This window comes from Nipponia nippon, unplaced genomic scaffold (assembly GCF_047370975.1).
Source record: "Nipponia nippon isolate SJK-2023a ecotype South Korea unplaced genomic scaffold, ASM4737097v1 scaffold_2, whole genome shotgun sequence".
In the NCBI taxonomy this organism is placed as follows: domain Eukaryota; kingdom Metazoa; phylum Chordata; class Aves; order Pelecaniformes; family Threskiornithidae; genus Nipponia; species Nipponia nippon.
This window is the reverse complement of record NW_028262336.1, coordinates 67,906,419-67,921,333: the sequence shown is the minus strand read 5'-3', so window position 1 is coordinate 67,921,333 and position 14,915 is coordinate 67,906,419. Positions and strand designations below refer to the sequence as shown.

Here is a 14,915-nt window from a genome sequence, read left to right as displayed (position 1 = left end):
CGCTTCTTTTGATGCAGCCCAGGATATGGTTGGCTTTCTGGACTTCAAGTGAACATTGCCAGGTCACGTTGAGTTTCTCATCAACCAATACCCCCAAGTCCTTCTCCTCAGAGCTGCTCTCATTCCATTCTCCCTAGCCTGTATTTGTGCTTGGGATTTCCCTGACCCATGTGCAGGACCTTGCATTTGGCCTTGTTGAACTTCATGAGGTTCGCACAGGCCCACCTCTCCAGCCTGTCAAGTGTCTCTGGATGGCACCCCTTCCCTTCAGTGTGTCGACCGCACCACACAGCTTCGTGTGGCTGGCAAACTTGCTGAGGGTACACTCAATCCCACTGTCCATGTCACCAACAAAGATGTTAAACAGCACTGGTCCCAGTACCGACCCCTGAGGAACGCCACTCATCACTGATCTTCACTTGGATATTGAGCCATTGACCACAACTCTTTGAGTGTGACCATCCAGCCAATTCCTTATCCACTGAGTGGTCCATCTGTCAAATCCACGTTTCTCCAATTTAGAGACAAAGATGTCATGCAGAACAGCATCAAGTGCTTTGCACAAGTCCAGGTAGATGGCATCGGTTACTCTTCCCTTATCCACCAACACTGTAACCCCATCATAGAAGGCCACCAAATTTGTCAGGCACAATTTACCATGTGCCTTAGCGTAGTTTCCAGGAGGATCTGCTGCATGATCTTTCCGGGCACATAGGTGAGACTGACTGGCCTGTAGTTCCCCGGGTCTCCCTTTTTTCCCTTTTTAAAAATGGGCGTTATGTTTCCCCTTTTCCAGTCAGCGGGAACTTCACCGTACTGCCACGACTTCTCAAATATGATGGATAGCGGCTTAGCAACTTCATCCGCCAGTTCCCTCAGGACCCACAGGTGCATCTCATCAGGTCCCATGGACTCGTGCACCTTCAGGTTCCTTAGATGGTCTCGAACCTGATCTTCTCCTACAGTGGGTGGTTCTTCATTCTCCCAGTCCCTACCTTTACATTCTGTGACTTGGGCAGTGTGGCTAGAGCACTTGCCGGTGAAGACTGAGGCAAAAAAGTCATTGAGTACCTCAGCCTTCTCCATATCCTGGGTAACCAGGTCTCCCATTTCCTTCTGGAGAGGGCCCACATTTTTCCTCATCTTCCTTTTATCACTAATGTACCTATAGAACTTTTCTTGTTGCCCTTGACATCCCTGGTCAGACTGAATTCTATCAGGGCTTTAGCTTTCCTAACCTGATCCCTGGCTGCTTGGACAATTTCTCTGTATTCCTCCCAGGCTACCTGTCCTTGCTTCCACCCTCTGTAGGCTTCATTTTTGTTTCTGAGTTTGTCCAGGAGCTCCTTGTTCATCCATGCAGGCCTCCTGGTGTCTTTGCCTGATGCATCGTCTTTGTTGGGATGCATCGCTCCTGAGCTTGGAGGAGGTGATCCTTGAATATTAACCACCTTTCTTGGGCCCCTCTTCCCTCCAGGGCTTTATCCCATGGTACTCTACCAAGCAGATCCCTGAAGAGAGCAGGCTGCTCTCCTGAAGTCCAGGGCAGCGAGCTTGCTGTGTGCCCTCCTCAGTGCCCTAAGGATCCTGAACTCCACCATTTCATGGTCACTGCAGGCAAGGCTGCCCTTGAGCTTCACGTTCCCCACCAGCCCATCCTTGTTGGTGAGAACAAGGTCCAGCATAGCACCTCCTCGTTTTCTCCGCTATCACTTGGAGAAGGAAGTTACTATCAATGCATTCCAGGAACCTCCTGGATTGCTTATGCCCTGCTGTGTTGTCCTTCCAACAGATAGATATCAGAGTGATTGAAGTCCCCCATGAGGACCAGGGCTTGTGAATGTGAGGCTGCTCCTATCTGTCTATAGAGGGCCTCATCCACTCAGTCTTCCCGGTCGGGTGGCCTGTAGCAGACCCCCACTATAATGTCACCTGTCCCTGCCCTCCCTTTAATCCTGACCCATAAGCTCTCAGTCAGCTCCTCACCCAGTCCCAGGCAGAGCTCCATGCACCCCAGCTGGTCACTGACATAGAGGGCGACACCCCCTCATCGTCTCCCCTGCCTGTCCTTCCTAAAGAGCCTGTATCCTACCATTCCAACACTCCAGTCATAAAAGCCATCCCACCACGTCTCTGTGATGCCAATAAGATCATGGCCCTGCAGGCGTGCACACATCTCTAACTCTTCTTGTTTGTTCCCCATGCTTTGTGCATTTGCATAGAGGCATTTAAGTTGGGCCCCCAATTCTTTCCTCTTATTTAAAAATAGGCAAATGTTTTTTGTTTAACTCCCATCAGAGTTTTCAGGAGTACCTGTTTTACAAATCCAGCAAATGCTGGAGAGCCTTTCTCTAGGAACTGAGTCCCTGATCTCTTTTCTCTCAGATAGCTGAATGGGCAGAGGTAGCATTTGCATTTAATAGGTATGTGTCTACAGCAGGAACGTGTCTGTAACTTGCTGGACATATAAATGTTTATTTTTCCATAGGAACTTAATTTTCATCCAGAACAACTCCCTTTGCTTTCATTGCTTTTGTCAGTGACTTTTATTAAAGTGAAAATGGCAGTGCATCTGCTTAATTAGCTTCAAATATCCCAGTGATTACATATTGGAGGAAATGCCTTTGTAGGAAAGACTGTAATTAAACATTACAGTGAAAACAAATTATCCGCTGAGCACCATGCTTTCATCTTTAGCTATTTCATTTACTACATGGGCAGCTGGCTATATCCTGTGCATGAATTCCAGCTCTGCTGGTGATTTGCCATGCAGAAATACAATTTAAAAAAACAAATGCTTGGGGATTTGTTTGTAAAATGACGGTATAGACATCTTCTATCTAGTACATTACCACTCTAAGTTAAAAGGTTTTCAACATTTTGATTTTTGGAGGAATAAAATGTTAGAAGAATTTTTGTAAAAAATCAATTTGTTGGAAGCAGCTGATAAACATAATTTCTCAATACGTATTGAAGTAGCAAAAAAAGGAAAAAATTGGAATAAGTACAACTCCAAAACTGCATTTGAAATAACTAAACATAATGTCATAATTAGAATTATTAAAATGATAACTAATAATTAAGCTTAAACAGGAAGATATATAGATATCGGGTGGAATTGTTCAAGCAGCAAATGTAGCTGGTTAAAAAGGTCATCTAATATTTTAAAGATTTGCGTTATCTAAATAGAATTTATAGTTGTCTTTTTAGAAAATAATGATAAAGGCTCAGCATTTGCTGCCTCAGTAACTTTCTATTAAAATGGATTTCCCAGAAATTATCATTCAGATTGAAAACCCAGCTTTTGATTGTGTGTAACAATCAAAGTGTGAACAATTCATTCAGTGAATGTCTGATCAACAATATGAAACTGCCTAAGGAAGGCTGCATTTGTGTGAAAAAGGGCCAGTGTCCTGATTTGTCATGAAACAGGAAATGGAAGAAAGCTAGCAGCTTGATCTGGATTTGTTTGTCAGAAGATTACTACACACATCCCCTCGACACAGCAGGGGAGTTGTGAGATTGTTTACCAAAAAGCTGTTGTTATGTTTGCATGAACAAGTTCATTGTTATCGCTTGAATAATGCATCTGGACCTCTTTTCTGTGTTTTCAGAGCTGAAGACAAGGGTGGGAAGGTCTCTGAGGACAGCTTTGCCGGCTGTCGAACGCCTAAGCACTTTCATTCCAGCTCCGTCCCTATCCCCATGACAGTGGACGGCTTGGTACATTCTGTGGCTGGGTCATCCATCAGATCCCCCTCCCTGCACTCTGTGTTCAGCATGGACGATAGCAATAGCCTGCCATCACCAAGGAAACAGCCTCCTCCCAAACCAAAGAGGGACCCCAACACACGACTGAGCGCTTCGTACGAGGCCGTTAGTGCTTGCTTGTCGGCAGCTTCTAAGGAAACCGCTAATGAAGGTTAGGCATAAAGGCAGAAACAGTCGCAAATGTTACTCTAGGTTATTGATTTATTCTTTCCACTTTGATCCTTTTAAACACAGTCAAGCGCCTTTGAAAAGTCCTGCTTCCCTGAAATATTTCAATGGCTGTAAATAAAATTAGTCAATTTGTCATTTTTTTCCAAATCAGCAAATATTACTCGTGTTCTAATTACCTAGTTTGTCAACAATCAAAACCTATTTGCAGAACTCCCTCTAAAGACAAATGATCTCTGTCAGCTTAAGCTATTCTACCCCACTGACCATTTTATTTCACCTTTTAAACTGTATGTTAGAATACCTTGCGTCACTAAAACAGAATGCTGGAATCTTGAATTTCGCCAAGTCAAACATTAAACTTTCTCCTACTTTTTCTCTATGTTCACATGAATTACTTATGCATTCAGTGGTTTATGTTCGTGCCATAACTTGCTTACAGTGAATTTTTTGTTTAGAAGGAAAGTGCTATGAAAGTCCCAAAGTGTCTCAATGCATTATAGTGCATATAGAACAATTTTGAGTTCAGTTGTTCTATTCTCCTTCACCCTTGAAAGGAATGAGTAGAAGATGAAGGGGAGGAATGCATTCTGCTTTTCCTTGATAAGCCTGGCTTGTCATGCTTTGTGTAAAGGATCCTCTAGGCTTATGAGGGAAGATCCTTCAGGTTGGGTTTAAAGCTATGTATAACCATTCTCTAATCCTGCATACAATGGATGGAAACCTTTGCAGCTCCCTCTTGCAAAATAATTACTGTTCTCGTGTCCAGTTCATTAGTTGCAAGGCCATTTTTCTTAACCTCTTCCTTCCTCGTTCAAGCTCTGTGTGAGGAGAGATGAACTGTGTCCAATATACTTTTAAACTAGCATGACTTAAGGAGCTCTGTAGTGGTTTCGGCTTTCTGTGCCCAGCTCTGCAAGAGATGATTGATTTAACCAAAGAGCTCTAGCAGAGGTTTTCGAGAGAATGACAATTTATATATACATGTATGCTCTTAACACTAATGCTTATATACACTCACAAAACAACTTTGGAATTCTTCTCATATGTATGAAACAATAGGGCCAGTTTCCCTGCTGTATACTCATTTTCCAAGAATTATGCCAGTTTCCTGAGTCTTTGCCCAAAACCAGCTCTGATTTGCACCATCTAATTTTGATCTTAAAAGACCAATCACCTAGGTATCTAGTCTCTCCACTCCATACGTGCCTGGAGGCTGTGAAAAGACATCTAGCTTAGTTAACTGTATACTCAGTTGAGGAATTGCCCTTAGGCTATGGGATTCCCTAACTTTATAAATTATTTCCACACTCTCAGTACAAAAGAAGAAGAGATAGGCATAATATCTGCCTATAATTAGAGTTTTATAGATATTACATAAAAGGGGGATACTTCAGTTACCGGCAATAACATGGTGTCAAAGTAGCACCATGCTGAAACTCCTAGTTAAAAGCATGCCCCTCTCCCTTGGGGCAAAAGGAATAACAAGCATATATTTCCATGTGTTACAGACCTTGCAGTGAACATTTGGATTCAGAAGGTATCTCCTCAGGCATTTGCATCTTTTAGTGGCAGTAGAGATTACCAAAGCAGATTATATGCCCAAGTAGCAAAAGCTTGTGGTTTAGAAACTGAAAGTTCTGCATTTCATTCCTTGAAATATTTATACTTTTGACTGAATCCATGTGTTTGTGACTGCTGCTCATTGTAAAACTATATAGGCAACATTTGAAGGCTTAAAGTACTAGACCTGTGAAAGAAAAACTGACTTTGATCTGTTAATAACACAAACCTTTTTCACTTTCCTAGTACTGACCCGTCCAAGGCCACACAGTGATGACTATAGTACCATGAAAAAAATACCTCCCAGAAAACCAAAACGAAGTCCCAATACGAAACTTAGTGGCTCTTATGAAGAAATACCTGGCCAAAAACCTGGGGATGTAAAACAGACAAGCACAGTAGCTAAAACAGGTGGCTATGACACCGTGACAGTACAGAGAGCAGCTTCTGCTGATGGGCCACAACGTGGCATGTTGAGTCTCTATATGTCACAAGAAGAGGAGGAAAATGAGCCTGTCTATATTGAAATGGTAGGGAATGCAATGAAAAGCAGTTCTGCTGAAGCAGAAAGCCCAGAACAAGGAGAGTCTGTATATGAAGAAATGAAGTATTTTCTACCAGAAGAAGGAAGCAATGGTAACGGAATAATTCCAGTAGTGACTGGATCTTCTCCTTTGTTGTTTGAAAGCAAAAAAAATGTTAACATTGAAGATGGAACATTGGATGGAAACAATCAAGCGGCTTTGATCTATAAAGACTCATGTGACATTCCAGCCCCTTTCCCTAACTTGCTGCCCCACAGGCCACCACTTCTTGTATTTCCTCCAACCCCTGTCACATGTTCACCTGCTTCTGATGAATCACCTCTAACACCATTAGAAGTCAAAAAGCTTCCTGTCTTGGAAACCAACCTAAAATACCCTGTGCAGTCAGAAAGCTCAAGTCCGTTATCACCACAGTACTCCAAAAGTCAGAAAGGGGAGCATGAAAGACCAGCATCTCCAGGCTTGGTTGTGTTCAATGTTTCCAGCAAAGTGACTCCTCCTTCCACACCACCTCCTCCTCTCCCACCACCCCCTCCTCCTGTACCACCTCCTATTTCCTACCGGGCTTCCACACATTTTGCGTTTCCTCCAGAGACTTGTGCTAGTTTTCTGAGTAATACAGGGAAAACAGGTGCAAACTCAGATCTGTCAAAAGTACCTCAGAGACCAAATCCTGCTCAGCTTGGATGCTCCTCTTCTCCATTCTCCAAACTGCCTTACTCCCCAAAGGTGGCAAGAGCAGATCACAGGAAATTGAACTCAAATTCATCATCTTCATTTCCATACAGCCCTACAAACTCAAGGTCATTGACCAGTCCCCTTGATGAGTTAACTAGCTTGTTCAACTCAGGACGGAGTGTGCTACGAAAATCTGCAGCAGGACGTAAGATCAGGGAGCCAGAAGGTAAGACAGATCTCTGTGCTTCTGTATACTGTATTTCTTCTGCACCAAAACTTTCTTATATTGGAAGCTGATAGAGTAGGTAAAAATACAAAACAAAATCATCGTTTGTTTTTTTTTAAAGAAAGATCTGTTGTAGTCATAAGAAACACATACAGAAAATAGAGTGCATATAAAAATTATAGGTCTTCAGGTTTTCTCTGAGATGTCAACTTTTCTTTTACCAAAATGTTTGTATGACACAAATTCAAATGGATTATTTTTAACATTCCAGTCAGTCTCAGTAAAATAAACACATATGAAAATGAATTTATGGTATCAATCTATAAAAAAACTTTGAATGAAATATATGGCTAGGTGTCTGGTAGATAGCATGTACTTTAATTTGAAGACTTTCTTTTAAGGTTTCATTATTTCATTTCCATGAAATTCTGAATTTGGTGATACTGCCATTATTATTCTCCTAAATAAAGTTGAGACAGAGAGTCGTGCAGCAAACTGTTTATTTCCCTTTTCTATGCTTTTATTCTTACCTTTCCTGTCATTTACATACACTTGTGTACATACCCAGAGATTACTTGGTATCCTGGCTTTCTGGCATCCGGAGAACATCTCTTATATCTAGTGGAAAAGGCAACTGTAAAAAGAAGCAAAACTTGCCATTTTGCTAAAGGTTTTTGGCACCACAGTCCTCAGACATTGTCACTTAATTATTTGCTTTGTCCAGGTAATAAGGGGTTTAATGTTGTTACCGAAATAAATCTGTGGATCTTATGAATACTGAAGATTCATCCTGATGTTAACAAACAGATTCAATTAGCTGTTCTGTAAGAGTGAGATGCTTCTGACCTAGCTTTGTCCATCTAAAAGCTCGATATGTGGGCATCAAATCCTTAGGCTATGAAGAGACAGTCCTTTTGAGAGTTTAATTCCTCCCATATATCTTTCTCCACTGGGTATGAGGAAAGCCTAGATGATTAAACTAGTAGAGTTGTAACTCCTAAGTGATTAAAGTTGAAGTAAATCCTGGTTCTGCATATCAATTACAACGCTGACTCCAGTCTTCAAATTACTTTTCTGATTTAAAAAAAAAGTCTCCTATCGAAAATAGTCAGTGCACTGTATACAGAAACTTCTCTCCCTAGTAGCATCTCCCAAACACAAAATTTTAGGAATTTAAAATTCAGAGTGACAAAACCTCTATACTGTTTTCTCTGCTTCTTCATTTCTGTCTGTCCAAACAGCTTGTGTTAATCAAGAGCTGTGTGCAGCATATTCAAAATGGCCAATATGAAGTCCCATTTCTGGAATATAAAACAAAACAGTAGAGAATGGGATAGATTATCTTTTTATTCATTGTCCATTTTCTTAAATATATACGGTTCCATTAATTTCAGTATCATATCCTTATTTAAGCAGTTATAATAGAACAGAAGCAGGTGTTTGTGCTTAGTCTAGATATGTGTATGTCTGTCTGTGTGCCACCCTATCTCTCTGCCCCTATGAACCCTGGCAGCCTTCAGCCAAAACTCCTTTCAACCGAATACAACAAGGAGATAAAGGTCTCAAAACTAATGCAGTTTCTACAGGTTTCATGAAAGTTAGTGGCTAGGTGGAGATGAGAAACTTATACTGGGAGAAAGGCTCCTACCAGCTATCAGAGAAAGCGTTGTGGACAGAATGCGTGTGAGTCCTCCAGACCTTGAAAAAGCTTTAGCTAGACCTTGCATGTTCCTAGATGCTGAATTCAATCAGCCATGAGCTATGAACTGAGACTTCATCAGTTCTCAACCTCAAGAGAGTGCCTTGTTTGTTATTCTGAGTATATGAAGTAATGAAATTTGTAAAGGAGATGTTGCAGTAGTTTTGCTTGCTTTGGCAAAATTACTTGATAACATTCAATGCCTATAAATGTATGTAGAATGTTTGTTTGGTTTGGTTTGGGTTTTTTTTTAAGTTGGGGGCCTTGTTTTATTATATAGATAATAATACATTTTTATCTGCTGGGAAGTAACTATTGAAGTCAGCTCCTTGGATGTGTCTTCTCAAGGCTCTCTCAATGTACCTGGTGAGGAAGTGTGGTAAACCTACTCCAACCAAGTCACAAAACTGACCTTCACCTTAAAAAAAAAGTTTCTTTGGGATGGAGGATTTTTGCAAACTCAATTTTCAACTAAATCTGACCAAGGCAGAGTTCAGCTTGGGTCTCCTGTGGGTTGAAGCTAGTGCATTAACAGAGGCTACCATATAAAAACTCTAAATTTACCTTTCGAATGGAAAATGTTGTACTTCTAAATATTTCATCAAGGCACTAAGTATGAAAGATCAAAGTTCAAGAAAGATATACGATAAAAAACCTGAATCAATATTTTATGAGCTAGGAAGCTACTGTATAATACTAAGTGCGGTTATGTATGAATAGTTCAATGATGAGCAGATGGACTGAAAGTAACAAAGAAATACAGGTGAATGTATGCGCGTGTTTTTACAATTTGCCTTTTTTCATGTACTTCATGTGTTCAGTTCATTTCTAGGGTAACAGTTGGAAAAAAAATATCTTTTGTTTAACCTCTGATGCAAAGTAATAAGATGGCAATCAGCAGAGTGGACTCTGTTATGTAAAACTAGAAGTCGTCCATGTCTTACCTTCTGATTTTTTATCACCTATTGCCTAATGCATATTAAGTTCCTGGAAGACTCCTTCATTTCTTCTTTTTGTCATTTGTAGTATTTCATTTATAGGAGATGATATGGTAAAAAAAATTAAATTAATTTTAATAGAAATTCATTAAAATTGAAGACATGGCCTAGAGCAGCGCTCTGCAATGTGCAATTTCCTTTATTTCCATAAGTTATAACCTACCAACAACTTTAACTAAAAACAGAAAGTAAAATTGTGGGCCATTTTGAAGTCAAAGAGAGTTAGCTATGGGAATCAAGAAGTTTCTGTATGGGATCATCAGCCTTTGAGATAAAAGCCTCCTTGCCAATAAAAGTGCAGTGCAGACAGATCCCCCAACATGCCTCCCTCTTGGCTGGAGGAGTAATTTCAAGGCCTGAGAACACTGACGTCCTTTTGGCTCCTGACCTCTCCGTGGGAAACGATCATCCAGAATTACAATAGAACAGATTTGTAGTTTTCTGATGGACTGTAGAGTTATTGCCAACCATACTAGAGCACTCTTCTTTTACACAGGCAGCAAAAAAAAAATAATCAAATGGCAACAACTTTCATTATTTGGTGGCCTAGCCTGACCATTTTTTTATACAACAGTAGCATCTACTGGTTCAGGCCATGATCAGGATCATATAGTACGCAATGTCTTGGAAAATACTTTACATGTAATAGGAGAAGATTTCTGCTCTGCAGAGCTTATAGTTTAAATAAGCAAAACTGTAACAGGTGAGAACTGAGATAAAGTGATTTCTCCAAGGTTGAAAAGAGTTGTCATTGAAGCTACAGCTGTATTGTTAGACAGGGATTTCCTTTTACACCGTATAAAATGAGACTTGAGTGCAGATGAGCAATAATACGCACACACACTTTTCTTCTATTCTCCCTGATTTCTAGAAGTAGAAACTTTAGTTTGCAAGATAAATAGAAACTGAGTGGTCATGTGCAGAGGCCCTACTCAAATATTTCTAGACAAGACCTTAGATTTGAAACTAGGCTTCATGAAACCCGATTCAATGCCTTCATCACAAAACAACACTCTATAGCAGAATGTACAAATATTTTTAACTATTCAGCATAAAAGACATTCCTTATATAAGGAAGAGACAATTACATGTTTAAGCATTTCATATCAAATATTTGTGGAGCAAGGACAGAATTTTCTTTTCCTCAACATGGGTGAATGATACTCAGATTGCTAGGTCATAGTGTTATTTCTCTTGATTGGTACAGTTGATATTAAAATATTCCATACAAAGGGGAATCATTTCAGCTTCAGAACAAAAGTGGAATAATTCCCAGCCCATCATCCATGCTCAGATTGGCAGGTTGAGTACTCATATGGATTCTAAAGGGAAAGGAGCAAAGGAAATATGTTTTTTCCCTAACCTGGATGAATTTCCTTACCATCAGGCTATCGAGATAAAGACTTAATGCCTTCTCTCCTTCTTGCTTTTTGAGAAAAGATTTGCATGGATGCTTGACTTCTGTGTCTGAGCAAAAGAAAAGCAAGCTTGCAACCCCGGATTTAGGTGCCTAAGAAATAAAATTAGGAAAACCTTTCCTTTATGTAGGTCATCAATGTATAGGCTTCCAAGTTTTGTGAATTACTGTTATTGTTTCAATATAAGTAGATCTGTATATGCAAGTCTATACATGCTTCAGTGACCTATTCCTTTCCAAAACAGTTTAGTAACTTATCTAGTAACAACAGAAAAGGCATGCAAATATTAGGTTCTTCACAAAATATTGATACTGTTCAAATGTTTGCCCAATATCTTTGGCATCCATTAACTATATGAATCCCTTCTTTATCTACTTCCTAAGTGAGGTATTTCCAAGGCAAGTAGCTTCACATATCCGTGAATTATTCCGCATTCCAGTTTAAGCACTGGAAGTCACAGGAAGATAGTTACAACTGACAAATAATACAGATATTTAGACATACCTAGTTGGGACTAAAGCTTGCCAAATACTCTTCACTGAAATTGGCTCAAACTTGGAAAATAACAGGATTTAATGTGCATGTATGGGGAGTACTGTCCTGTCAAAGGCAGGTATCCCTTTGATAGCTAGTAAATAATTTCCCTCTATCAGCAGATTAGAGTAAGCTATTGTGCAGCTAACGTCTCAACAGTGGATTGCAAATTAAATCCCCACTGGGGTTTCTGAGATGAAATCCCAGTCCCTTATCCTCTAAGCCACTCAGCTTTTCCTCTTAAGCAACTTAATAAAGATAATGTTCATATCTGCATCTCATTATTCCTACATTATATGGATACAATGGAATAGTTTTACTTTCTTTGTGGCAAAAGCTAACAACTTACAAAACATGAGTAACACAGAAAGCTGTGTTGTCACCTTTTATCTTCTTTTACCTGTGAATGCTGGAGGAATGATTACATGAGGCATTGGACTTCTGTAACAACTTTCAAGTACAATTCTCAAAGCATTAAAACTTTAATGCATTAAGTTTCACAGCACTTTTCAGAAAGAGATTAATATCTATTTATATAATTGCCTTAATTACCAGAGAATGAGGGTGACTTTCTGTGACTAATTTTCAGATTAGATATCTAAACACAGGAGAGTCATCACTCTCTGATTCACTATGGACTACTTGTAGCTCTCAATCTGAATCTCTTGCATTAAGTACAGAAAAGTGGGAGAAAGCCAAAGCACTGCTAGTAAGAGTTTAATACAAGTCATGAAAAAAGGCCCATACTTGGCTAGCCATAGATGCCCTGTGCAGAAAATTACAAGGAGGAGACAGGACTGCTGGCAATACGATTGCCATCCAGCCCATGCTGGGTGATTTTTCTGAGGAAATAATTGTGGTTTGCATTACTGCAGCAGAAAAAGGGGTTAGAAGAGTCTAGAGAAAGTACCCTCCATTCCTGGCATTGCAGAATGCCTATGAACTTTTCTACAGCCTGAAAGGTACCACCTTAACCTGCAGTCTTCTCCTCATTTATAAGTCTGCCGTTACCTTGAAAATTTCTCACAAAAAAAGATGTGTTGTTTTAGGATAAACACAATATGCAAGAACGATTTTCCATTTCAGAATCTCTGAAAACTAGTATATTTTACTGCTGAAGAGTTTTTTGGGTTTCTGTTATGATGATTTTTTTTTTTCACTGTAGCATTTCTCTTTATGGTTGATTTCACTGTTTACTCTTACAGCCTAAAATCATGTAATGTGTAATTTGCTTTGGTTTTCTGTTCTGACATGGAAAAGAGGCTTTGTGTGTGATTACCATAAGCAATTTTAACCTGAAGATTATTAGAAGAACAAATCAAGTTTCATTTATATTTCAGGTGAAAAAAGAGCAGATATTGTCATAAACCTTTATTATATTTATTTTGCATTTTAAAAGCTTGCATTGAAAATAAAATCAAATCCTTAGCATGCCTCCACACATTTCCAAAACCTATATCCAGTCAAATAAAGGTTGGAGGAGACTGTGCAGTCCCAGGACCACACAGGAAATATCACTGCATTTTTTACATGAGCTTAAACTCTAAGTATCTACAACTGTCAGAAAAGGATCCTGGAGCAGACAGACCCTTGGTCTGACCCAGTGCAGGCTCTCTCATGTTCATACCTCATCACTGCTTAACAGGAAGAAAGCTGAGGAGAAGTAATTGCACCGACTTTTCTGTTCCTTTTACGTGGTCCATTTCTGAGAACTGCAGGCATTCCTTTTAAATTACTGATTCTTTTTTGCTTTCTTTCCCTTGGGTTGGATTTACTTTGTGTCCCCCTTCATCCTATCTGATACTGGAGCACAATAACCACACCATACTGGTTCAGTTTAGTGCATTTCAAGCCCATAAATTTTAATAATATCCCGCCTTTAATAGTGACTTTGATCATTCAGGTAGACATTTACAGGATTATTATTTTCATAACGTCTTTTCTTCACCATCTGATGCAACATCTTTGTTCCAAATTCAGCAATGGTTCGGGAAATTGTCTCATTACTAACAGTGTTGTGGGCTTCTTTAAATAGTAAACAGTCTTCACTATTTTTTATCTGTGATCCAAGATGCAGAACCACAAAGGACTTTGTTTAAGAACCACTACATCACTAATTGTAAACCAAAGATACATTAATGTGAGAAATTAGCCATATCTGAGAGAACAAAGAAATTGGATTGTAGCACACTTCCATTCCCGATACCAACCAAGAATATGGCTATTTGGCAGTAAATGTCATATCACTTGATTTTACAGGACTACAGGCATTTGGGACATAGTGGAGAATGAAATTTGAACACACATTTTAGTGAAAGTCTCTAATTAAATTCCCAACTTGAGTGAGAAATCTGTTCAGATGCTTTTAACTTGTTTACATCCATCTCAGCATTAAATCACCTTTTGCATAGAGCCTCAGTAGAGAACAATAATTCCATTTCACAGAAAATGTCAAGATTGTGACATTTATTTTTGTTTTGCACTGGAATGAAAATCAAGCATTCTGAAATTCCATGCAGAAATAAATACTCTTTCATGTCCAGTCTTTCAAAAACATTTGGGAAGTATTGAAATGGATTGCCTCAAACATACTAAATCTTTTGTTACTGGAAATATTACCAATTAAATTTGTTGACTTTTTAATTTTTGGACCTAGATAAGTTCAAGATAATTTCAACACCGGTCAGATTGTCATTTAGGAGTAGGTCTACACAGCAACCAAAGATGTGTTATAAACAAACCAAGCTACTCAAAACTCACTGGCTCAGGTATCCAAGAGCAATGCAGTTGTGACTGCGCAAACTCCAGCCCCTCAGTGATGACCCAAAGTTCTTGACAGGACTCGTGCACCTCACCATGAAACTCTGTAGACCCACTTGTATGGATTGTGTTCCAGTTCCAGTGTTGGCATTTTGTGGGGCTGGGTGGAGGAGCAAGAGAAGACAGTTGGAAAGAGATTAGGAAAAAGACTTGGTCATAAACATGAGGGTGCCCTGACCCTCATGCTCTCTCCACACCACCGCACTCTGCTGTTGTGACGGTAGAAGAGTGTTTGGAAGGGGAGCACTGGCAGTAGGAGTAGCAGTTTGGGGCTTCTCCCTGGGCCCGCTTGTGAGTGGGAAAATAAAGAAGCCTTCAAGTTTAGCACTCTTTTGGCTTGAGTTTTCACTCTATTTTAAAACGAAAAACATGAAAATGAATTTTATCCTTTGTGTGGTGCAATTTAAAAAAAAAAAAAAGCATATGAAAAAATTAGACTTGAAGTTCCACATTTCAGTATTTCTTTTAGCTCTTTCCCTAAGGGGTGTTTGCAGT

At 39.6% G+C, this 14,915-nt stretch overlaps 1 protein-coding gene across 1 annotated transcript in view; it reads left to right on the top strand.

The window, feature by feature from the left end:
* MYO16 (myosin XVI) overlaps positions 1-14,915 on the top strand; it is a 399,305-nt gene that overhangs the window by 349,604 nt on the left and 34,786 nt on the right. Inside the window, exons 31-32 of the mRNA XM_087757041.1 lie at positions 3,615-3,922; positions 5,749-6,951. Of these exons, the coding sequence (XP_087613167.1) occupies positions 3,615-3,922; positions 5,749-6,951 (1,511 nt within the window). The remainder of the gene's footprint in view (positions 1-3,614; positions 3,923-5,748; positions 6,952-14,915) is intronic.